Source organism: Linepithema humile, chromosome 7 (assembly GCF_040581485.1).
Source record: "Linepithema humile isolate Giens D197 chromosome 7, Lhum_UNIL_v1.0, whole genome shotgun sequence".
Classification (NCBI taxonomy): domain Eukaryota; kingdom Metazoa; phylum Arthropoda; class Insecta; order Hymenoptera; family Formicidae; genus Linepithema; species Linepithema humile.
The window spans coordinates 6,550,262-6,574,173 of NC_090134.1; the positions used below are offsets into that span (position 1 = coordinate 6,550,262).

Genomic DNA, 23,912 nt, shown 5'->3' on the forward strand with positions numbered 1-23,912 from the left:
AAAATGGAAAAAATGGAATTACGTATTGCAATAGCATTGCATGCACATAAATGCACAATACCAGCAATGAGAAATAAAGCTAATAACAATTTCTACAAATTAACATTAGAATATCTTTTCATATCTAGCACTGTTTCCAAAGTGCAATTGGTTCCACTATCATGAGACAATGCGTAGAGAGCTTCACCTGTAATAACGAAAAATCTGCCGGGACAGCAAAATTTCCATCTGTGAAACGAGTTTCGCTATGTGCACCGCAGCATTTTTTTCGTGTAGACAAGCGAATATGATCTCTATGTTTATTTGTGACAATGGAAGTGCAGCAATTGGTGTGAGATACATTTTTCCATATCTACGGTAGAAAAAATTGAACTCACCGATATTATTTGCGTTTTAGTTTCTGGATCATTCAACGAATGACCTCGAATAACCATGTATTAAATTTTACAGGTCAAAAACTTATTTAAAGAAATATAAAAATAGCTAACTTTTACATATGTATACAAAACCACTTAATAATAGTATTTTATATTTTGCATTATTCTACACTGACAAATAAGTTTTTTGACTTTGTGCTACGTTTGTGATCATGTACAATATTATTTTTTCAATGATATGCGATTCAATTGAAGTTAGAGAGTGTTCGATTACATTAAGCACTAAAACGTGTGTTCATGTAATATTGAAAATTTTAAAACGATATCTAGTACTTTACGCGTTCAGCGATTTCCATTCTTTGTCATTTCCAGCCACAATCGGGATAAAGGATCTCTTTTTTGCAGGATATTTCTGGCATATCACCGACCTTCATTACGATCCAAAGTATTCTACTCAAGGAAACACTGCCACTAGTAAGTCAACGGGCGGTTTTTTTTACGATTTTGCATAAAGTCACTCGCTTTTTGAATTTTATCGGAATAAATTAAAATATTTTTGAAAATATCTAGACTGCATAATTTCGAAAAAAAAACTAATTTGCATGTGCCTACTTGGAAATTTAAAAATCGAATATATCAAAACAATTTTTTTATAGCTATCTTGATGTATTCAATTCTGTTTTTATATAGCTGAAATTATAAATCGTGTCGACCTAAAAAGGTTGATCACGTAATTGTTAACGAATTTTTTCATTTTATAATATCTCATCCAATTTCACAAAAGTCTCATTCAGTCGTTCATACGAATCTCATCCTATCAAATCACATCGTGCCGTCGCGAAAGATTACATGATAATAATTTCGCCAAATTTACGTAAAAATTTTTTATCTTTTATTTTTTTTCGCTCTTAGAAAAAAATATACATGTGATATATATGATCGGTCTTTTGATACAAAATGTGAACCTTAATATTACTGCCCCGTATCGGCACTGCCAGATGCCTCGAGGTACAAACTTTTCCGAGCGTTTCATGAAAATTGCATAAAACACATATCAAACAAAAAAAGTATTCGCGTTACATATTTTGGAGATTATAAAATTTCGTGAAAATTTTCACAAAATATTAATAAATTTGAAGCAATATATAAATATTTTATATTTTAGATTTATATGAAATATCTACATATAAAATATTTATACACGATATATATTTTTCTTCCCTCATAAAAATTTTCGTATTAAACTGTAAATGTTTTATTTTGGGGAAAAGAGCTTGATGGGGACTGTGGTTTCCTCTGATTTTTTAGTACACGATGGGCCGGTTCAAATAAGCTGCGAGCTTTAACGAATACACGCCTCCGAATCGTTACACATTTCATTTTCCGACAATCGCATGAGCGTATTATTATCATTCCTCTAATAGGACGGCAAAACTGTTATTTACTGGCTTCCCGCGCCGGTATTTACCGATCGTTTTAAAGTACCTAGCGTGTTTGACTGGCACGAGACTTGCACGAAATAGCAACGGCTTAAATTACCACAGACCTATTCCCCAGTCTATCCGACCTACCTACCGCCATCTTATTAGGCCTCGTGTCATTTGGACGTTAGCGGTCGACGACACGAGCCTTAAGCGCGAGTATGCGCAACGTCATCGTTCTCTCTGTCCCACGCGATGCGCATTTTATCTCACTGGTTCCCACGATCGTCGTTTTTCCCTCCCTCGCAATCCTTCCATTTAACGTTGCTCTCGGATGGCCTCTCGTGCACGGATCCCGTTTGACCGTTTGTTTCAGTGTGCTGGAACACGAAAAACAACGTCGACGGCGTAGGACGGATAAGGCTCGACAGAAAACTAGCGGGCAAGTTTGGCGACTACAACTGCGACTCGCCCTGGGCTCTGATCGACTCGGCGGTGCGGGCGATGAAATCGAAGCAGGGCGGCGAAGGGATCGAGTTCGTCCTGTGGACGGGGTAGGTCGATACGCTTCATCGGTTAACGCTTACTTTGCCTCTCATCGTGATCGTAATGTCCGAGAGAGATTTTGCGGACAATTCACTACTTTTTCATTGTTTTTAATCAGAATACAAATAATGAATCAACAGGAATCAGAGAATAACAAAAATTATTTATTAATTCATAATTCATATCGATGTCTATTTTCTTTCGCATATGAAGGAGCGTTTCATTGTTATCATTAATATTATTGTTATTATTTTAAAAGCCTCTTTCTTTCATTTTATTGTTACTGCCATTATTATTATTATCATTATTAGCTTTGTTATTATATCAGTTATTATCATTGCTATCATTATTACTAATTTATATTACCTATTTGGAATTTATGAAAATATTCAGCGCCTTTACAATAGTCAAACGGTATATGACGCGCGCTACCGTTAATAACGATTGTTGTTAAATGAATCATTAACGTATTAATTTATTCATGAGGCCTCATTTATTATCAATAAAATTGTAAACAAAATCGAGTTTGGAGACCGGCGACTTGTTAATTCAGTTAATAACGCAATGTGTTGAATTTATTACCGTTAAATAAATTTACTTTACGAACGATTTACTAGCGTGGAGGTGTGCGACTTCCAATTAATTACAGGAAGCGAAGAGTACAGTACCACTGACCGGTATAAATCGCGTCCACGAGCAATGGCTTTCTGGCCACTTAGCGTTGCTTCGCTGAACAATTATCGAGGAACGCAGACGCAAAGGAACACAAGTAGCAAATGCTAAAATACGATGTATGTGATGTAAACTATGTGAAATAATTTCAAATAGCGTAAATCCAGTTTTGAAAAGTTATAAATTATAATTTCATTACATTTGATATTTTAAAAATTTGAGATAACATTTGCTCCATTTTCACATTAAATTTAATTCGTACAATTTAATATTAAAATTATAGCTGCTTTAGTTAATAATTTGATAAAACATACAAGCGTCTAAAATTGTTTTTCAAAAATGAAAGTTGAAGATAAATTTGTATCAAATTTTTTATGATCTATACACATAATTCAGTGATCTCTCTCTCTCTCTCTCTCTCTGTCTCTCATTCATGTCCTTTTGCATCCATTTTCTTTGATCTCCATTGTCGAAGCGACAAGAGCGAAGCAGCAGCGCGGCTTAATCAGTTGATGTTGACGCGGCAATTATCAACGTTTTGTTCGGATGACAACGCGTACGCTCGATCCCGTCGTCATCATCGTCGTCCTTGTCATCGTCGCGGCGCGGTGCGCCGCCTCATTTCGCGTGCCGATGCTACGCGGCGCGACGCGACGTGTCCTTATTCCGCGACATTTCCTCTTCCTCCGCTGTATTTATCAGCGATAATCACTGGCACTCGCACTGTAATCTCCGGCGTCGCGCATTCTATGTAACCGGGACTAACGAGGCTGTAACTACTTGTTGCAGTGACGCGCTGACGCGCACCGCTGGCATGAACGCCGAGCAGCGTCTGCAGTGTTTGCGGAATCTGACCGATCTGTTGCACCGCGCGTTCAAGGGACAATTCGTGTTTCCCGCACTCGGCCATGAAGACATGGGCGTGAATTACACGCAGCTCGCGAATCTCTGGCAGCATTGGCTACCACCGGAAGCGGTGGACACTTTCGTGAAGGGTACGTAAGCAAATGTCATGTTATGAAAACATCGAAAAACAAATTAACAAAAAATGGTAATTACCAAATTGCGATGGTTTTGTTTCGGATTAATATTACACGATTATATTGCATCGTAAATAGCTTAATCGGATAATCTGAGCGGCAAGAAGTACCGAAAGTACTAAAGTGTAGGGCATACTTCGCGATACATCCATAATATAAATGTATCTGTAATATTATGCATGAAACGTTGTACCGTAACATATTAATGTTCAAAAAGAGGCATCTTATATACCGTCCCGAGAGCTGCATAAATGATCGGTGAACGAGGTTCATGCCGCTCTTTGATTCGAAACGCGCGCAACGGGTCGATGTAACATTTATGGGTGCCCTCTCTCTCCCCCTCTCTCTCTCTCTCTCTCTCTCTGAAAATGTTACGGCACAAAGTAAGCTTATTGGCGAGTATAAATTCGCTCCGGCTTTACCGCCACGGCACTATTCAAAATTTGTTGCAGCCGGCTACTATACGATCGAGCAGCGCTCGAAAAAATATCGGATCGTCTTCCTTAATACGAATTTGTGGCTGAACCCACTCGACAGCCGTATGCTGCATCGTGCCGGAAGCAGCACGGTCGATAACACGCAGGATCCCTTCGGCCAATGGTCCTGGTTCCAGTCGGTGCTCGAGAATGCGCGGAAGAAGAAGGAGGCGGTAAGGTTGATCCTGTGCAATACCTATATGATATTATTGGTCTTTCTCGAGTCGTACTATTACTGTGCGTCGCAGACGCATCCTTTTTTCCTCCATCGTATTGTTGTATTGCCACGGATATACGGCGACGAAATAATTCCCGGCGTCTCGCCGTATCAATAAACGATTTTATTGATTTTCATCGAATAAGGGAAGTGCCGCAGGAACCGGTAAAGGCGTGTCTTGTGGTTTCAACGCGGACGGGAAATAACGTCAATGTGAGGAGAGGATGCGAGTGAAAATCGAGGACTCGATACTAATTCGACCGTTCTGGGTTCATTCCTGTTTGAACAGAGACCGTCGGGATAATGGAATTTTCATCTTTTAATGTATGTGTCGTGTTATTTTGCCGGCGATATCGATTCTTGAAACCGTAGCTCTTCAACAAACGTGGAACTAAATTAAGCGGAAGTATCCGATGAAACTATCTTCGCACGTAATTTGATTTCAAAACGAATATCGGCCTCGCGCTCGCGTAAAGGTCGCGTTGAAATTTTTTGCGTCCACTGAATTGCATACGTGTGCGAGCGCCTGTCTCGTACAAATTGCACGCGACGTCAAAAGACGTCGGAGCAAGGAATTTTTACCTGCCGTCAATTTTCCTGGATCGATGAAAACGGACAACAGCGTTTCGGATGTAGAATCGTTTGCCGTTATTGCGCGCACAAATATAAATCAAGTTTTCTATTTAATAAAATCAATTATCGATAAAACCGATTAATCAAAAATTTTAATGCGGAGATTGATTGATTAAATAAGCACCTAATCGCGAGCATTCAATGTTTCTCAGCGCGTTTTAATATAAAATTAAGTTTATTTGGAATCTCGTAACGTAATATCGTAATTTAAATATTCATATTCATTCTCGTATTTAAAAATATGAATAAATTCAGAACAATTTTGGTTACATTTAAAAGATTAAATATGAAGCTAAGAAATAATATCCGTACGATATTAAATTAAATCACATTAAAATACAATTTAAAAATTTCTAATAGCAATAATAAGAGAGATACACGTAAAATATAAATTTATGTTTCTATGCAAATATTATAGATAAATAGTACAGTTTTATTTCTACTTCATAAAGTCTTATTAAACGATTAACTTGATAATTTAATTAAATTTATTCTGCATGTAAAATATCGCGATAATTAAACGTGTTAACACAAAAAACACTGTGTAAAGTTAAATATATGCTAACAAAGTTAAGATTTCTTTTTTACGTGAATACGTTAATTACCTGCCCATCGCGGGAAAACTTGCATGAAGCAACCGCTGCATGTAAGGGGTGAAGAGTAGTTGTTCTTTACACGTCCAATAAATTTCCAAATAGATTTTTAATCAGCGCCGCGGCGGTGTTGTTTTCCGCGGAACTTTGCCGGCGTGCAAATATTCGATACAAACTTTCATCCGGTCTAAAAACGACTTTGTCAGGCCCCCCGCACGATCGCGCTTATTGGAAAACACATTTCGCAAACTTTCCTCAAGAGATTAATACAAGAACTTGGGGCTCGCGCGCAATGTCGTTTCGCTCGACAAATATTCCATTTTTCTTTTCGCGCGGAATACACTGCCGTTCGATAATGATACACCCGCGATTCCTTTAAATAAAATCCAGACTTTCTCGTGTCATATTTAAACCTTTGATGCACGTTGACTGATAAAATGATAGATTGACTTACCGCGGGTATAACAATAGTTTATACACCGAGTTTTATATTACTTTACACCAGGCAGTGAATTCTCGCGATTGCTCGCGCTATCAGGCTCGCCAAACATCGCAGAATTATGGCAAATGTTTCGCCGAGTAAATATGCAGGTATAAAGCACTCCCAGGTATCTCGCGTGTCACACGACAGGCTGAGTAATTGAAGGGTACCCATGCAAAGGTATTTACTCGGAGCTTCGCAGTTTATTGTGTTTTACAAAAAAGAAACGTTACAAGCCCAAGAACTGGCAGGTATTAGGGAAAATTTAAGACGACGATATTACTCTCATCCTACCATCGCGCAACGCGCGATATGTTTTCCTTTTTTCTTTCTTGTTTCTCTCGCTCTTGTTTTTTTTTTCTTTTTTTATTTCAAGAGCGAGATCTATGATACACACGTCAACGATTACGAGCAATTAAACTATCGTGGCATATAGCGCATTTCGCGCTGTCGGCCTGTCATATTAAAACCCTAACGCAACACAGATGCGATCATCAAGAAGATAAATTTTAATGAAATAAATTCTCGCAGCGCGTACTGGCATACGAGGTGAATAAAATCCCGCTGATCGGCCGCTTCAATGGAATGTATGATTTATCAAGCGAGCTGTTGTCGTCATCGCTTTCGTTTCACTTCGTTCACACGCTTATAAATTATGGCGCGCGACTATACGTGTTCGCTGGACTGACGGCTGACACATCACGATTCTCGAATTTCTCGATCGCGCTTTGGTTCATTATTTGGCTTATCTTATCGACTCTCATGGCACATATCGACAATTCTGCTTTAGAGGCTTTCGCTGCAGAAATTTATAATCACACCTAACCGGATATTCTCGCAAACGGACGTAGCAAATTGTATAATCGTGTCGCAGATTCGAATGCAAATCGCGCAAGATAGAGAAGAGCCACTCTCTATTCCCGATGAATACTATTTCTCTCGGATCCCTTTTCGACGTATTGCGCTCCCTCTCCCGGTCCATTAAAGCGCGATGACAAATCGTAATGCCCATTACGCCCGGCGGACGCTCAATATATATCGGAGATTCGCCGTGCGATCCGGCGAGAGATGAAGGGGGACGATCGGCAAATTTATCCTCTTCGATCAGCGGGGCAATTAATTGGGCGCGTCTGCTCTGCGCAAAAGCCACGTCGCGCGCGGCTGGCTGGCTCGGGGTATCGCGCGGGAGCGAGCGGAAACCTTCCAAGTCGGGACCTATCGAATATCGCGCGGTTCCCGGGGTTATCGGTTATCGATTACGCCGCGGGGTGTGTGGAACGAGTTCGACATACGCGAGGGAGATCCTTCACGCGACCGAGATGGCACGACCGACGATAAATTATGGAGAGACTTGGTATTCCATACACGGGGGCCGTGAGAGGAGAGACCCCCGTCCGTATAACGTAAACCGTTGCACGCCACCGCCATTGATCCCGATCGTATTAACCGGCTGCGAGCGCAGCCGGGAGAGCGCCGAGCCGTCGCGCGTTTATCCACGACACTGTCGATGCATTCACCTACGTGCACGTTCGAAAAGGCATACAACCCTGTTACCCCGCGATGCATAACACTCCCACGGGTGGTAGCTCGTATATGAAGAGTGACGTTATTTTTCAGTATACCTCCGAGTATGTGGGCGAACAAAAAAAAAAAGGAAAACGCGGCTTGAATCTCTAATTCGATTCTGTACGACCGAAATTGTCCGACTTAGACTTGTCACTAAATCCCTTCGTTACTCTCGTCGCGTATTTAGAATGATGTGACTATTTGAGTCTCTCGCATTATGCAGGATGTCCTTTTAATGAGAGATTCTTTGAGCAATTTAGAGCCGAGTTTTCCTCGGCAAAAACGTCGAAGGGAGTAATTATTTATCGCAACTTTTCAATTTCCGACATCATATATCATTTTAACTAAGCTTTAAATTGACATTCTATTAAGGTAAAGTCCACTTGACATTCGCTAAAGAATATGACTCTGTTATTTATGTTCTCTCGAAGCTTAGCTCGCAAAAAGCTTTTTTCAATTGCTTATAATTCAATTCGTCGACTTTTCACCGAGGAAAAACCAATTTCAAATTGATCAAGCAATCTGTTATTAACTTTATATTGATATCGAAAGAAGAATACAATTTAAAGGAATTTATCAATATTGCCTTCGTTCCCCGACTATAGTTTATCGATTATTCCTCGTTGATTCGACGAGTTTTAAGAAAAGCCGCAAATTTTTGAAAGAAAATAAGATTAGAAGGGCGATCACAATTGAGTAATAACGTATCTCGTGATCAGTCTCGATAAACCAGCTATATTCGCTGCTCGATGGGGCTGTGCCCGATATTCCACAGCCTCTCTCGGGAGACTCTTAAAGACCCTCTCTCTCTCAACCTCCTCGTTATCTCTTTCCCGGAAAGCTCTCAGCGCGGATCAACGAGCGTGGAGGCAAAATAGCCGTCGCACGGATAGCTTCTCTTCAAAGCGATGAAATGACCGGTAGGATAATAACAATCGGAAAATGTAGCGAGCACGGCTCGTTGGTTGCGACTCTGATAACCAGCAATAATTCTCCTTCTACCTATGCTCTTTCGATGCCCGCTCGATCGCTCCACGGACGCGCTCTCCGGGGATTTCCGGAAGAATTCTCGGAAAATCTTGTACGTCCTTATGTGTCTGGATAAAAAGAGCGCGGACGGAGACAGGGACGCGAAAAAGGGGGATGGCGAGAGCGAAATACAGGACCGAGATAGAAATCCGATTTTCCGTGGACAGATATAATCCGGCCGTCGGTGCGCCGCGCTTCGCAAACGGTCCGAGCCGGCTTCTCGCGATCCCGGCATTCCCGTAGAACGGAGCGACGTCGCGATGTGGCAAGCGGACGTCCGGAAGAGAGCGGGGGGAGGAAGAAGAGGGATGGATCGATCGATCGTTCTCGACGTCGGCCGGATAATGCGATTACAAATTACGAGCCGTTTAAGAGCGTCAGCGGGCAAAACTGACCAATCAGCGAGCCATTGTAACCCGGTGCAATTCGTTCGTGCCGCCCTTGAATGGCAGCCCGTGATTCCTGCACCTTCGGCAAAAGCTCGCCCACGGCGGCAATTTAAAATCGACGTCTGTGCGCTTTTCGCGCGATATTTTTCAATCTCGCGGCACACCGGCGCGATTCGGTTGTTTGCGGAGAGTGCACTTTTTTGCTCACTTTTTTTGCGAGGGCGGAGGCCGAGCGTTTTTTGCGTTTATTCCGCGGACCGCAGCGCGCGGCGCGATGGCCCGTCACATAATTCCAAACGCGTCGCTATCATTCAACCGCGAGTTTCGCGTCCCCGCGACCGCCTGGCATTTACCTTTCAAAGGAGCGAGCTTTCTCCTCCCCCCGAGTGCAATTTTATGAGAAACGAATCCACCCCGCGAATTGAAAACGTATCTATTACTTTCTCTCTATCTTTCGTTTCGCCGTTATCCACTTAACGAGTTTTGCTCCATCCATTCCATTATCTTGGTTGGAACGGTCCTACGAGAGTATCGCTATGATTGGGTCGTTCCAAGTGCCATCGACATACTCTGATTCATCGCAGGTACGTGTCAGATGTCATGTCAATAATTCTCACTACCATTGACGATACAATCGACACTTACCTGGTGTCGCCGTGCTGGTGGTCACGTTGATCATTTAGAAACGCCCGCCAGTCATCGTAGAAAAAAAAAAGAAAAAAGCACGCATTTAGTAACTGTATAAAAATCATTTGTGCACGACAGATTAATTACATTTTCTGAATAAAATAAAATTATTAATATTGTAATTATTAAATTACAATGTTATAATATCATAAATATTGTAATTATTAAATTATTAAATTAACGCGACAGGTTTGTTAGATATATATAAATATATTTGTAATAAATACAATTAAAAACAAAATTATATATATAGTATCAAAGTGATTCTTATTAATCAAAATCAGTCATTATTTCAATTAATGAAATATCAATTAATCAAAACAGTCATTATTAGCTTGATCATTATTTCTGATTATTCTTCGAGGATATTCCTTCGGTAATCAAGGACATTTTCGGGTATTTTTTCAATCAGGGTCCTCCTCTCGACGCTCGGCACCAACCTCCGCGTTAATTCGCACTGCCAACCGGTGGGACTAATTTCGCGTACGTGTCCGATTAGATATCTAGTCCTTCGTATCCAATCCTTCGTCGTCGCGACAGACACCATGATCGAACGAGCAATGTATGTATATAATATGTATACGTGGGTGTGCGTATGTGATTGTACACAAGTATGTGTGCAACAACTCTGCCATTCGCGAGCGACCGGCCGGTTTGCCGACGCTAACGAGACTTCCTGCGTCCCGGGAGACACATTGCGTAGCCGCGTACGTGATTCACCCCGAAGCGACTGTTTAGTCAGGGTGCAGTCACGCGACATAACTAAGGGTTGCTGTTGAATGAGAATGCCACCGCTCTTTGGCTACGGGCATCGAACGAGAGCCGCTGATATTTAGCATCGGTATTCGGATATGAAACATCGAGACATTGATGGATTCGCGACGGAGTTATTTAGAGAGAATATTGACATTAATGTCCTAAGTAATTTAATCATGAATGTAATATCAATAAATATCACTAAAATTTGCTTGGTATTTGTAGCGCTAAGAGAGGTTATTAATAATATTTCGGGACTTTTAAATATATTTGGTAAATTTTTTTACTTTCCTGACTTCATCTAACTTGTAACTTTTTACAGGAAAAATAACTTGGTAGAGCTTGAATAAAAACGTGGGCAGCTTCGATCATAAAAGCGCAAGCGGTTGTATTCAAATCTGAAACAATATCTAGACTCGTCTTCAGGTGCCAATAACTTACGATAAAAAAAAGACGATCCTATTCGGTGCATTTGGATGCATTGCCATTTGGAACACAAGGCGACGTCTAAAGATAAATTTAGATATATTGAATAGAGATAGCACTGTTACGTAACTAATAGAAAGAAGATATTAATACTTTTATCAATACTTTTATAGTTAAAGTATACGCTTCAAAAAATTAAAGATTATTAACAATAATAAGCCTACAGCAATGCAGGTACATAATACACATGAAAAATACTAAAACGACGAATACCATACCGATAATATAAAATTTTTGTGCAAAACTATTTCTCGAACTGCTAAATATCGATAAATTTAAATTTTTTTAAAAAGTTTCATTCAACTTTCATATTATACTTATCAGAAGATTTTATCGCGATATAAATACATATTATAACAGAAAATATTTCCCCCTTCAAATAACACAAACTGTCAAAGATTAATCAATGCGGTGGAAATACATCGATAGTGCCGAAAGAAAGACATCGAGTTCACATGAATGGATATTAAAGTAGAATAGATGACGGAACATCGACCTAACCCAACTATGCAGGTTTTCGAAATATCGATGTTCGATGCTCATTCCTATTCCGCTCTGTAACGGTCAGGTGTACATAGTCGGCCACACACCGCCGGGGATGGACGACCATGAAAGCGGCGCTGTGGCTCTCAACGAAAGACACAACACAAAATATCTGCAGGTGGTGCGGCTCTACTCGGACATTATTCGAGGACAATTCTTCGGCCATTGGCATTCGGATACATTCCGCGTTATTTACAGCGATACAGGTATGTCATGAGCGACGAATCACTAAATTAGACATATGCGAGACAGAAAGAAGAAGCGAGTCTGACAAAAAGATCAAAATAATTTTTTAAATAAAACTTCTGTTATTTGAGATAAGAATTACATTGTGCCTCTTTAACGCGTGAACTTTTTATTCATTAAAATTGATTTTATTTCAAAGAGTCATTTTTGATTATTTCTTACACTTATTTAATGCAGATATTTAATTGCGATATTCAATTACGAATAATAATAGTGAATTGCGCGATGCTATACACACATCTGTAGCAAAGTAATACCTCAGTTTCGAATATTTCTTTATAATATGACAATTTCTAGACGGGATAACAAATTGTGTGGCTATTTATCTTACTTTCTTGTCATGGTCACGTCAGTCCAGGGTCGAATAACCTCGACCCTCAGCACCGACCTTGTCTTCTGGAAGGTGTCTGTTAAATTGTTTTATTGCCTTCTTGACCATGGCAAAAAAAGGGAGCAGAGACACGTGTCAATTCCTCAACCGGATTGTTTATCAATTATTTATAATTTGTTTGTCAATTACTTATAACTTGTTTCTCAATTATTTTCGATCCATTATACCTCCTCCCTCGTCTAGATTCGTCCAACGTTTAGCGCTATTGCTTTATTACCTGTCGCTTTGACCTCAATATTATTAACACTCGCAGCGCATGATTAATTATAACGTGAAACGCTATTCGCGCTGAACAGGTTTGCCCGTATCTTGGATAATGATGGCTCCCAGCGTAACGCCGAGCACCGGCGGGGGGCCCAACAACCCGGGCTTGCGACTGTACAAGTTTGAAACTAACACCGGACAGGTACGTGGCGCGACGGCGTGTATACATTCTCCATAGTATCTCGTCGTTCGCATAACGGTCTATTTGCGCGACGTGCCGATTTCAAAGGGACGCAGAAATGTACGATATCCGCTGTGTGTATAAGTGTATATGTATATATGTGTATATTGCACGCTGCGCAGATTCTGGATTACACGCAGTACTATCTTAATCTGCCCGAAGCAAATTCGAACGGTAAAGCGAACTGGGCGTCCGAGTACTCATTGCTCGACTATTACAATCTGGATGAGATATCGGCGATCAGTCTTCACGATCTGGCGGACCGATTCACGCAGTCCAGCGATTACGCCTTCGTCAGGTATGCGCACGATGGATGCGAGATCGATCACGTTCTCACATAATGCACCGCCCGGAAACCGTAATAGCATTTCCCGTTAATTACACCAGACCTTGATTACGACGGTCTTAAGCCTCGCGTCTCGTGCCGCAGAGACATTTTTTTTTCAAGATAATCAATGGGCCCGACGAGGATGTGGAACAAATAACGCGTGTCTAAAAATACATATTGTTCGTATCGCGGTGTTAATCACAAAGCATATTACGCAAAGAAATAAGCGGGTGTATTTGCTACGTGCGATCGCCTATCGTCGCTATATGGTACGGTTTCATCTAACTACCGATCATTATACGAATATTTCATCATTACAACGTCGCAGTTGCTCAATGTCAACGCGTGGGACGATGCTATAAAGTGTTCGACGGTCGCGTGAGATACTCGATGCCCGCGTGCGCCGCCGAGAGTTAATAATTCTCGCGTTTCTCCGCGAGCCGGCAATTGTCTTCCACAATAATACCTCGCGACGTTTGCGATAACTGTCTACCCTTTTCGAGACGCGCGCGCCATTACAATGCTAATGACAATCCCGATGCACGACCAGTCTCGTATTCTCCTAATGTACAACCTCGGTCTCCCTCGGTCTGTATATTATCTTTCCGCATGCACACCCCGCGTCCGCTTTGCGGCGTGTGTGTGTATTTCCTCTGTCCTGCAGGTATTACGCGGCCAACACGGTCTCGTTGCCGCGCGAGGTGGAGCAAATCTGGGGCTGCGGCGGTCCGCTCAACGGAGTCTGTGCGCTGCATCATTACTGCACCGTTACGAGGCTCAATCCCGAGTCCTACAGGTATGTCAACGTGACGAAACCGCCGTGGCCTGATTCATTCGCGAACGGGGGCTACGGTTTGTCTCGATATAAGTGCAACTCTATTAGAGCGTGTATAGACGAACGGAAGAGTATTAGAGTACGCTTCACTGCTCAGAAAATTAATCACGAGAAAATATATTTATATTAAACTTATTTCACGAGAAAGGTACGAAATATATGCCCCACGGACAAAATTGAGTTTCGTATAATCTTCTTTAACGAGCGTTTCATTTTCGAATAACGTTCATCACCAATATATATATATATGTTGACTCTATTTCTTGTTTAACGTGCAATCTCCGGCTGAATTCTGACAACCGAATAATTTCAATATCGATAATAAACTCTCACGAACTTTTGTACATGGAAGAACTTTTAATTTGATTGCTGTTCTCTTTTGAAAACGCGCAGCAAGATGTATCGATCATTTAGATAATCCACGTTTACGAGACTTGGAATCTATCGAGTGTGCGGTAGGCTCTTGACATTAATTGGTTGCGTATACGTGAAGCGGATACCGATTAGATCGAAGTACTCTATAGCTAAGCGTGTCAGGCGCATTGCACTGCCCAAACGTAATGCATACATAACATTAATACGAGAGAGAAGTGATAAAAATTCGAAAGATTTTGACGATAAGTCTATTCGAAGCTCCTTAATTTGCATATCCTTAATACAATAATCAATAGTTTGCAATTTTCTGTTAAAAATAAATATATTCAAACTTTTTTTTAAATATATTTAATTAAAGAAATAGATCCAAATAGAGAATTCTATAATATCACATAATTTTCATATAAAATATTTATAAAAGTTTGCATAAAACATAGCTTAAAAGCTTTTCTGAAAAGCGTAAAAACCTAGAAAACGCTACCGTCATTTGTTAAAAGCTATAAAAAAAAATTAACATACATAGATTTCTCTTACATATTATATTGACTAATAATCAATATTGTTTCTCATTCCCCGAAATATGTTAAAAGTGCGATATATTAAAACAGAAGAGACAAAGGTTAAATCCCAAAAAAGTTGTCCCGACCGTTTGAAATTCCTAAGTAGAGCAAGTCAGTAATACACGTTACGGACTAGATAAATGTCGGTACGAAGATGGATAAATGGAACGGTGGATAGAGAGGGATTACTGCACTTTTCAATATTCCAAAAGCGACGGGACGTCTTCGTAAATTAAGCACCGTGAAAGCCCTCGTAGTTTGAAAGCGTCATGTAATCTTGCAAAGTCTTGGAAGGAGCCTCAAAGAATCCGAAGATTTCAGAGAATTCTCAACGAGGCGGCTTTCGCGCGGTAATGTTTCGAAGTTGCGAGCAATTTCGCATTAGCCTGTGATGTTGCAACGCCTCACGACTGATCGTTTGCAAAAATAATCGGAACATACGGTCGCATAGATTTTTAAAGAGTGCCTTGCGCGAATCTTCTCTAACGTACGGGGCAAGAAGCATGCATTATGCATTAAGCAAAACGGCGATGGAAAAATATATTATTGATGGAATGGAGAATGCCCTTTTTTCTCGAGTCATCTTTTCACTCGCCCTCGATTCGACATGTCGCGCGAGAGGATAACAAGGGCGCAATATCGAGTGGATGGCGCCTGCCCCGAGTCCGTCGCCAGCTCCGGAAGTTTGTCCCAAAACTTCCGGAGGTCGCGAAAGCGCGAAGCTTCCGGGACTTACAGCAAGATTCGCAGGCAAACCAAAACTTGGACTCTACCGACCGTAACGTAGATATACTCGTATATACGCAAGCACACATAACGATCGACTACCTGTTGTGATCGTATCGTATCTTTTTCTTCATCGCAACTATAATTTAAAAATATTTTTTACTAATTCAAATACATAGAGGCTAAATAAAACGATGAAAAAAAAAGAACAGAGATACGTAAAGAAATAGAGTCAATTATTTCTAACGAGAGTCTGAGACGACATTTCTCACTCGATGCAACTTTTTCGCTAAATCGTCAGATATTTTTTCTCATTATAGAATATTCTGTACATGCATATATGTTGTGCTCTCGCAGGGAATGCTACTCGTTGTACGCTTACGCCCTGGCGTCCACGGGAACCTACACTGTGCGTCTCTACTTCGCGCTGCATCTGCTAATCCTACTGATCTGCGCCGACGAGATCCTGAACAACCGGTAGGATGAACGGGACGAGAGAACTCCCGGTAGTACGGGCTACGCCCCGCGTCGGCTCTCCACGACTACGGTCTGCGTTTTCTCCCTGGCAGAATCCGATCGGGATACATCATCGTCATTGATCGGCCGCGGATCGGATCGGTCTAGGAGCGGTCCACGAGTTAAGGCGAACGCGTCTAGCGATTACGACGTTCACGCCGCCCGGTGTGTCATCTACTTTGTCTATGTCTCTGTCGTGTCTCCGTCTTCTCCTTGTCGCGCCACCGAAATTGTTCAGGCGCGCGCTCTCGTTCCGTCGTGTTTGATGTTTGCGTGTGTTCGCCCGTGCGCGCGTTTTCAACTGAGGCTGTAAAGAATCCGAATTCCGGACAGAGATATACGGATACTCAAAAAACTCAAACACTGCCTCAATTCGACATTGAGATTGAGTAATTTGGATAGTATCCGCGTAATTTGGATAGTATAAGCATTCGAATAATTTTCAGTATCTCGGACAGTTCGAATAAATCGAATAAATTGAATAATTTAGATAATTGGTGTATTAAAATAATTCGAGTCGTGAATCTCGTATTCGTATTTATTCGAAATATCCGAATGGGGAAACTGGTTTTATTTGGCTAAATCAAGCACGTTGCTCAATAATTCTATCTTAAAAATCAATCAATTGGTTGTAAATAGAAATCACTTAAAAAGTTGATTTTTCGATAGCCAATTGTTTGTGTAATTGCTTAGATTTTTCTACTTTTTATATTTTTATGTGTATCGGAAAATAAAATTATTAGAATTTTTTTCTTAACACTCTTGGATAATTTTACTACAAATAAAATTCTATATACAGAATATATAAACAATTGATGTCATAATCTATAAATTCTTAGACTTTCAGATCTGTATTTATCAAACTGTTTCTATTTTATCTATACATAACGAAACATGGGAAATTATGAGCAATGTCAGGCTAATTCATCGAAGATCCAACCATCCCTAACTGAAGAACAAACTAAATATTTACAGCCCTAAGTTGCAAGTTATTCGCGCGGGAGTAATTTGCTGCGTTCCTTCGGCGCGATTGCAACGCCGTTGCAATAAAAAAGAAAAAAAAAAGAAGATCGCGTCGAAATCATTCCTTTCGTCTTCGTCCGCAAGTTTCACGAGCTCTCGAGCATAAATCGCCGATCGTAGCGTCTCGCTCAGCGCGGCGATCCGAGTGTTTCGCGGTCGCGAAAACAATCCGGGGATGCGACGACCGCCCTCGGCGACGAGAGTTGGTAAAAACGGATCGAGGAAGTCCGTCGCGCCGCATTCCCGGATACTCACTGCCGGTGTGTCTCGCGGCACGCTTATATTCAAATGTAATTAAAGTTTTACACGGAGGACTTTTACGCCGCTTCGTAATCCAATGTCAAAACTCCGGAACACCGCGCTGGAAAACGCTCCGAGCAAAGTCGACGACTCGAGAAGGAGGCTGCGTCGAAGCTCTGTCATAGCTTAAAGATTATATTCGTACTACCATTTCGCGATATTGTCGGAACGATGCAGTATTTCTTAATAAAGGACTCATGGATTTGTAACGAGTGTTCTTTCTCATTCATCCACCGCTCCCACCAGCTTTTCCCTCCGCCGTCTCGGGACCCAGTTTCCGTTACATTATAAGTTTGGCCGTGTTTTCATTGCGATTCACCTAGACACGGTCTCCTTCAATTTCGTATTCAGAAGTAACAAGACTATCAAGAATCCAATTAAAATGCATTTTCCACGCGTGTCGCGACAAATTAAACACGGCAAACATTTTCCGTATCTACGTGAATACGTGTGATCGAGTTAAGAGATTATTACTGTAAATGACGAGAGATTTTACAGACCGGTTTGGAAACAGCATTCTCCGCCATTAAAAAAGTCATTAACAATTACGAAGGACGAAATCCGCGGAGCGGCTGCGGGCTTTTAAAAAGCAATTACGCTTCTAGATATTATTTCTCATGGCTACCGGCTGAACCCGCGGACTCTCTCTCTCTCTCTCTCTCTCTTTCTCTCTTGGTTCCGGCTCGTTTTCAGACTCCGATGAGCAGTTACCAGAATTCAGAATTTACTCGTATAACGAGATACAGCGAGGGGAGGGAGAGGTCTCAATTAATTCGCGCGGTCGCTACAGTTAGCAGGCTAACCCAACTTCTCTAAACGAGCTCCGGGGCTCGCGCACGTGGTGACAGCAAATATGAAGATAAGTCGTTCATTAACACGAAGGGAACATTTAGCGGAAAATGTGAGAATTTTGTTGGCGTAATGAGAGCCCGGGCTTACTCCGGCGATAAGGTTCGCCCGGCGGGGACGAGACAAAGATATCCGGAATATTCGCTGCCCAGTACATTCCCTGCTCGCTTATCCCACCACGGTAAGTATGCGCGGCTATGCGTAAACGTATGTGCACACTACAACGGGATTGTCCGAAACATAACTTAACGTCTCGTACGTATGTAGCTGCGCTCGCCACGGGTCTTCCCGCGGCTGTACTCTAACTACACAACTCTATTACACTCACATACGCATGTGTGCATGTGTGTCACACATAGTCATGGAGGATATCAACCACGTAACGTACATACATACGTCGCACATATATCGTGGAAGAGAGAGTAAGTCGCATATTCCCGAGGGATTGTGCGAATTCATCGCTCATCGCTGCGGAGAATCGCGATATCGCGAACATTGAGAATCTCCGCCGTACGTGTATATTTGCCACGTCACGTACGCCCCCGCGCTCGCCACTGTGTTTTGCATACGCACGCGACCATGTATCGCGAGACGCCTTCAAGCTGGCAAACACGGTTATAACGTTTGTATTGACATAAATCTTTTGCCCACTCTTCCGTACACGGTGAAATTACCGAGCACATCTGCAGCAGCAATGATACTACCATCAATACAGGATGCGGTAAAAATCGTAGTGCAAGCAAAAACAAGGTGATTGCTCGTGCAAAAATAAATAAAAAAGTATAGACTCCTGTTTCATGCGCTTTATTGATAAGCTTTATTAACTGAAGTAATAGGACAATTTTTTTGAAATTCGAAATATTAATAACTTTTGCAATTTTTCGAAGCATTACTTTGTACCACGATTTTCGCCGCTTTGTATATTTAAAATACCGATGTTGAAGCAACATTACATTAGATATTTTTTTCCGTAATGTAAATTTATTTTAAATTGTCAGAAATAAACGTTCGATGCTGTATCAATTACATCAATATTCACTGCATCGTGCATCAAACTGTTGATATATCAAAGTTGCGTTATTGACAAGTATTTTTTGCTGCGTCACAGTTTGAAAAATCACGAGCTTATAAACGCGAGCGCGACACTTGCTCTCTCGATTCCATCCCGACATCGAAATCCTTTTATAAGGGAGTTTGGCTCTTTACTTAATTCTTCTAATTCGGAGGCTGGGGAGTCGTGACCCTTCCTTGATTCCCAGCCATTTCCATATTTCTTCCGCTACCTCCCCGTGGGAGAGCGCAGAAACAACGGACGACGCCGGCGGCGGAAAAGTATTGTCGTAGTTAAGGCAGGCCGCCCGCGGCATACAAATAACGTAGTTTTCATAGCGCCCCAGCGCCGCTAACAATGAATGAAACGCCGGCGTCGTTATCATCTGCGCTCGGCCGGATAAATAAATACGACGGAGCTCACGAGAGAGACGAAGGATGGAGAAGAGAGCGATTTTTATTAGAGATACCGTTCCGCGCGAGCAAAACGGTCGCGCACGCGCGCACCGATATCGCTGAGATTATGGTCCAGATTTATCGTGTGCCTATAAATTCCAAAATATATATCCATGAAAAAACTATAATTCCATGGGGGTCTGAAATTGCTGGATTGAATATCGCAGAATTCTTTACCGCTTCCAAATATATACGTGGGCCGTGATTGATTCATGGATATTCAGCCGACGGTGTCGACGTGCCGCGGTGCCGCGAAATGGATTAATCGGACACGAGTGAGTATCCGGTGTTAAATATTGGATTAGCGCTCCATTCATTCTCCCGTCGAATCATTAATTATTGAACAAAAGCAAAAGATTTCGCGACAATTAATGCCCACAATAGAGCTACCTACGTTAAAACGGCAACGATCGACCAATCGACGCGGGATATAACGAGCCATCGGGTGTTGAAATGAACGAGACAGGTCAATGTTCAATCGCCGCGGCAAACGTTGCACCGACTCCATGCAACACGTGCATGCATTCCCCGTGCGTATTACACCACGCGGCAAAAACGGACATTTCAGCGCGCTTGTTGAGTACGTTGCAGTGATGCGCGTTGCTACACGCGCGGCATTTCCGGCCGGCGCCGCGAGTCGAGTACACCGAGTAGTCATTCGGCCCAGCGAAAGCGTCATCAAATCTTGTCAGCCACGGAGCCGTCAAAGGTACACAAAACAGGAACAACATGACGACGATGTTGTTTCACGCGCTACGCTCGTCCATGGTTTTTACCCTAAAACTCTACTGTTTTCACAGAATACATTAAATCGCAGCCAAACTCGCATGTACCTACATCCTTCGAACGAGGTAAATGTATATATTTTTTTGCACAACTGAATTTTACATTAAAAATCCATTAAAATAATGTTTGTTTGGAATTAACTAATTATGAGAAATATAATTTTGTCGCCCGTTTTCTCTTTTAAGGTGTAATTCGCCAGAAGCTGTTTTTAATTAGATATGCGAAAATAACGAGTGCCTTAATATTCTTATTCAGAGAGAATCTGTCCTAAAATATTTTTCCACTAGGTTTCGCAGCAATCTGCATATCAGTAAGAACTTTATTTTGAAAGCCAATATTTCGAAACCAAAATCTGAATATAACTCAAGCTACACAAATTGTTAGATATTATTACAGAAATCGCATTTATATATGAATTACAGCTGTGTTAAATTTAATATTGAAAAATCGTGTTTAATGCTAAAATACTCAGTTTTTTTTAACACACAAAGTGTTTTTTCGGGTTATTTCAAACTGTTAACAATACTAAATTAGGAAAATGTTCCACGTAATTTCGTTTGGAAAAGATGAAATATTCTGCTTCAGCTTTCAAAACTTTGCTTCTTTCAAAAACTTAGAGTGCATTCCCTCGTGCCGTTTTTTTTTTCATGTGACACGCATCTGTCTTATCAGCGATATAAGCTTTGTCGATGGTGACAGGGAAGGTGAAGCACGACGGACTGAATTTAATTTAAAACTTGAATTCCGCCGTAAGATTACAGAGGCCGGGGACGGGGTAAGACCAGTAATTAATTTGCGAGGATTACTTACCGGTAACTTGGCAAAAGTTGGCGGACCACCGCACCGCGGGATCTCCCGGTCACCAGCGGGACGGGACCTGTCTATACGCAAACTCATTATAACGGAATCTCCAATAATCTCGGAACGTCATTCGCGCTGAGCTGGCCGGCAAACGCGGCGAGTTATCGTGTTAACGCTCGGTGTATACGGGCTATCGACTGTCGCCTGGTTGTAGGATAAAGTAACATCTAGTACGTATCTCGGTGTGAAGCGTGTATTACATACGCACCTACATACAGAGCGTCTCCCTCCCCTCCCCCTCTCTCTCACACCTGATGTACACACACACACACACACACGCACACACACAAATACACCCCGCCGACAACGACCGATCGTCCTTCCTCTTTGGAGTAGACAGCTTTATGATCGGCTTTTGTTATCCCTGCCGCATTTTATGGAAGTGCGAAGAATGATGTCGGGGCGCACATGTAATGCAGATGTAATTGGCATCACGTGCACGAGGTCGGAACAGGGATCTCGCATTTACATTTCGATGGTTACAGGGACGTGCGGGATGTTGTAACTCGAACGAAATTATTTTTGCATTCTCATCATTAGCGGAGCATGTCGGATCTTTGTTAGCGAAACGAAGTTGCATGTCAAATGTTCATTCGACCTTTATAATAAGCACTACTGTAGCAGTGCTGAATTAGCCTTAACAACATCGAGATTTTTTTTATAACTGTAATTACAAAAAGAAAGAATATATTTTTCATCCATTTAATAAAATTACATCTACAATTTACAATATTAAATTTCTCCTCTTCGCCTCTACTGACAGTTTATTATAAGATTGTTATTATTAAATAATAGCATTACTTTTCCTTCATATTTTTATTCTCAAGATCATTTATAAAACTGACTGACGTTCGGTTATAAAATTTGCTGGGAATAATTAATAGCTTAGTAATTAATTATTATGTGGTTTTTCTTAGTGTCTCAAAGCGTTGTGCTACCAACACAAGCATAAGTTTTACCCTGCGGCTTGCAAAAAAGCCGCGCACCGGCTTACAGCACATCCGCTATAATGCGTTAATTAACTCGGCTTAGAGCTCGCCTTGCACCTTTACGTTATCCTATAAAAGCCAATGTGCGCCGGTTCACTTTTGATGACCGTCCCGGATGAATCATCCAACGCGAAAGAGGCGTGAATTACTTAACCGACGTATCCACAAGGATAATCCGCATTGAATAATAAAAAAGGTAAAGCCATTCTCTATTTTCGTTCACCGTGTTTGTATTAGTAACCACCAACATAGACAGACGTAACACACACGAGAGAGAATCTACACACATATGCACACATAAGCACACATTGCAGATGTATACAAACACCTGAGCTGACTGATATCCTTCCGTGTCGAAAAGCAACGAATTTATCTCAACCCTTATCACGCCTGTCATATTTCGCTGAACCATAAAGAATGATACCGCGTGCGCGCGAATACGCGCATCGCGATTATAATAGACGGTTGGATGGTTAAACAAGAATCTCGCATTTACGTGCCGCGAATTTACGAGCCCGTGCAAGTTCTATTTTTTGTGTGAAAACAGATTTGTATGGCCACAGACCGGGAACCGCTCCGATTACCAATAATAACCAAAAAATATTACGCTCGATCGATCTGCCGTTGCTTCGTGTAAGAAACGTATCGTCGTTGTCGTCGTTCTTGTCGTCGTCATCGTCGTCTTGCAACGAGAATCCGAGGCTTCGGCGTTTTCAATATCTCCGATGGGCTCCGTCGTACAAAGTAACTCTACACCGCCTTGCCTGCGCCTTTAGTACGGAGATAGATATCGGAAGACATCGCTAGGTCTTTACGCGGCGCGCTCGCAATATGGCTTCGGATTCCTGCAAAATTTTCGCCGAAATGCACGCCGCTCCTAAGAGACTCCTAAGAGACGAGATTCGCGAGACGCGCGTCCACGCCGGTTTTCAAGTATCGTTTTCATAAAACTCAATATCGTTATATGCTGTACTTGATAAGCAGAAAGCCATAACGTATTTTTATAAACGTATTTTTCAGAGATATTGCAGTATTAAATATTTTCATGAGAGGCTGCTCTTCTTCCGTTATTATCTATTACAATGTTTATAATTTATTATATAGGCTATATTAATTGTACAAAAAAAATAAAAATATTTCTAGAAAAGGAGAAAAGAAAGATATTTTCCCGACAATTCTATTATAATGAGGAAATAGGTTAATTAAGATTTAAACAAAGTTAAAAGTTAAAAAAATTTCTAAACGCTGAGGAAATGCAACTAGT

The 23,912-nt window shown here is 41.4% G+C and overlaps 1 protein-coding gene and 1 long non-coding RNA gene across 3 annotated transcripts in view; one reads left to right on the forward strand and one right to left on the reverse strand.

Moving 5' to 3' along the window:
- The window catches only part of LOC105667652 (cyclic GMP-AMP phosphodiesterase SMPDL3A), a 38,526-nt gene extending 20,660 nt beyond the window's left edge, over nt 1-17,866 (forward strand). The window contains exons 3-11 of the mRNA XM_012359580.2: nt 783-851; nt 2,175-2,352; nt 3,806-4,011; nt 4,509-4,705; nt 11,938-12,118; nt 12,846-12,955; nt 13,117-13,292; nt 13,987-14,118; nt 16,176-17,866. Coding sequence (XP_012215003.1) covers nt 783-851; nt 2,175-2,352; nt 3,806-4,011; nt 4,509-4,705; nt 11,938-12,118; nt 12,846-12,955; nt 13,117-13,292; nt 13,987-14,118; nt 16,176-16,299 — 1,373 coding nt within the window. The 3' untranslated portion in view covers nt 16,300-17,866. The remainder of the gene's footprint in view (nt 1-782; nt 852-2,174; nt 2,353-3,805; nt 4,012-4,508; nt 4,706-11,937; nt 12,119-12,845; nt 12,956-13,116; nt 13,293-13,986; nt 14,119-16,175) is intronic.
- LOC105667607 (uncharacterized) overlaps nt 1-23,912 on the reverse strand; it is a 127,292-nt gene that overhangs the window by 56,177 nt on the left and 47,203 nt on the right. The window lies entirely within an intron of this gene.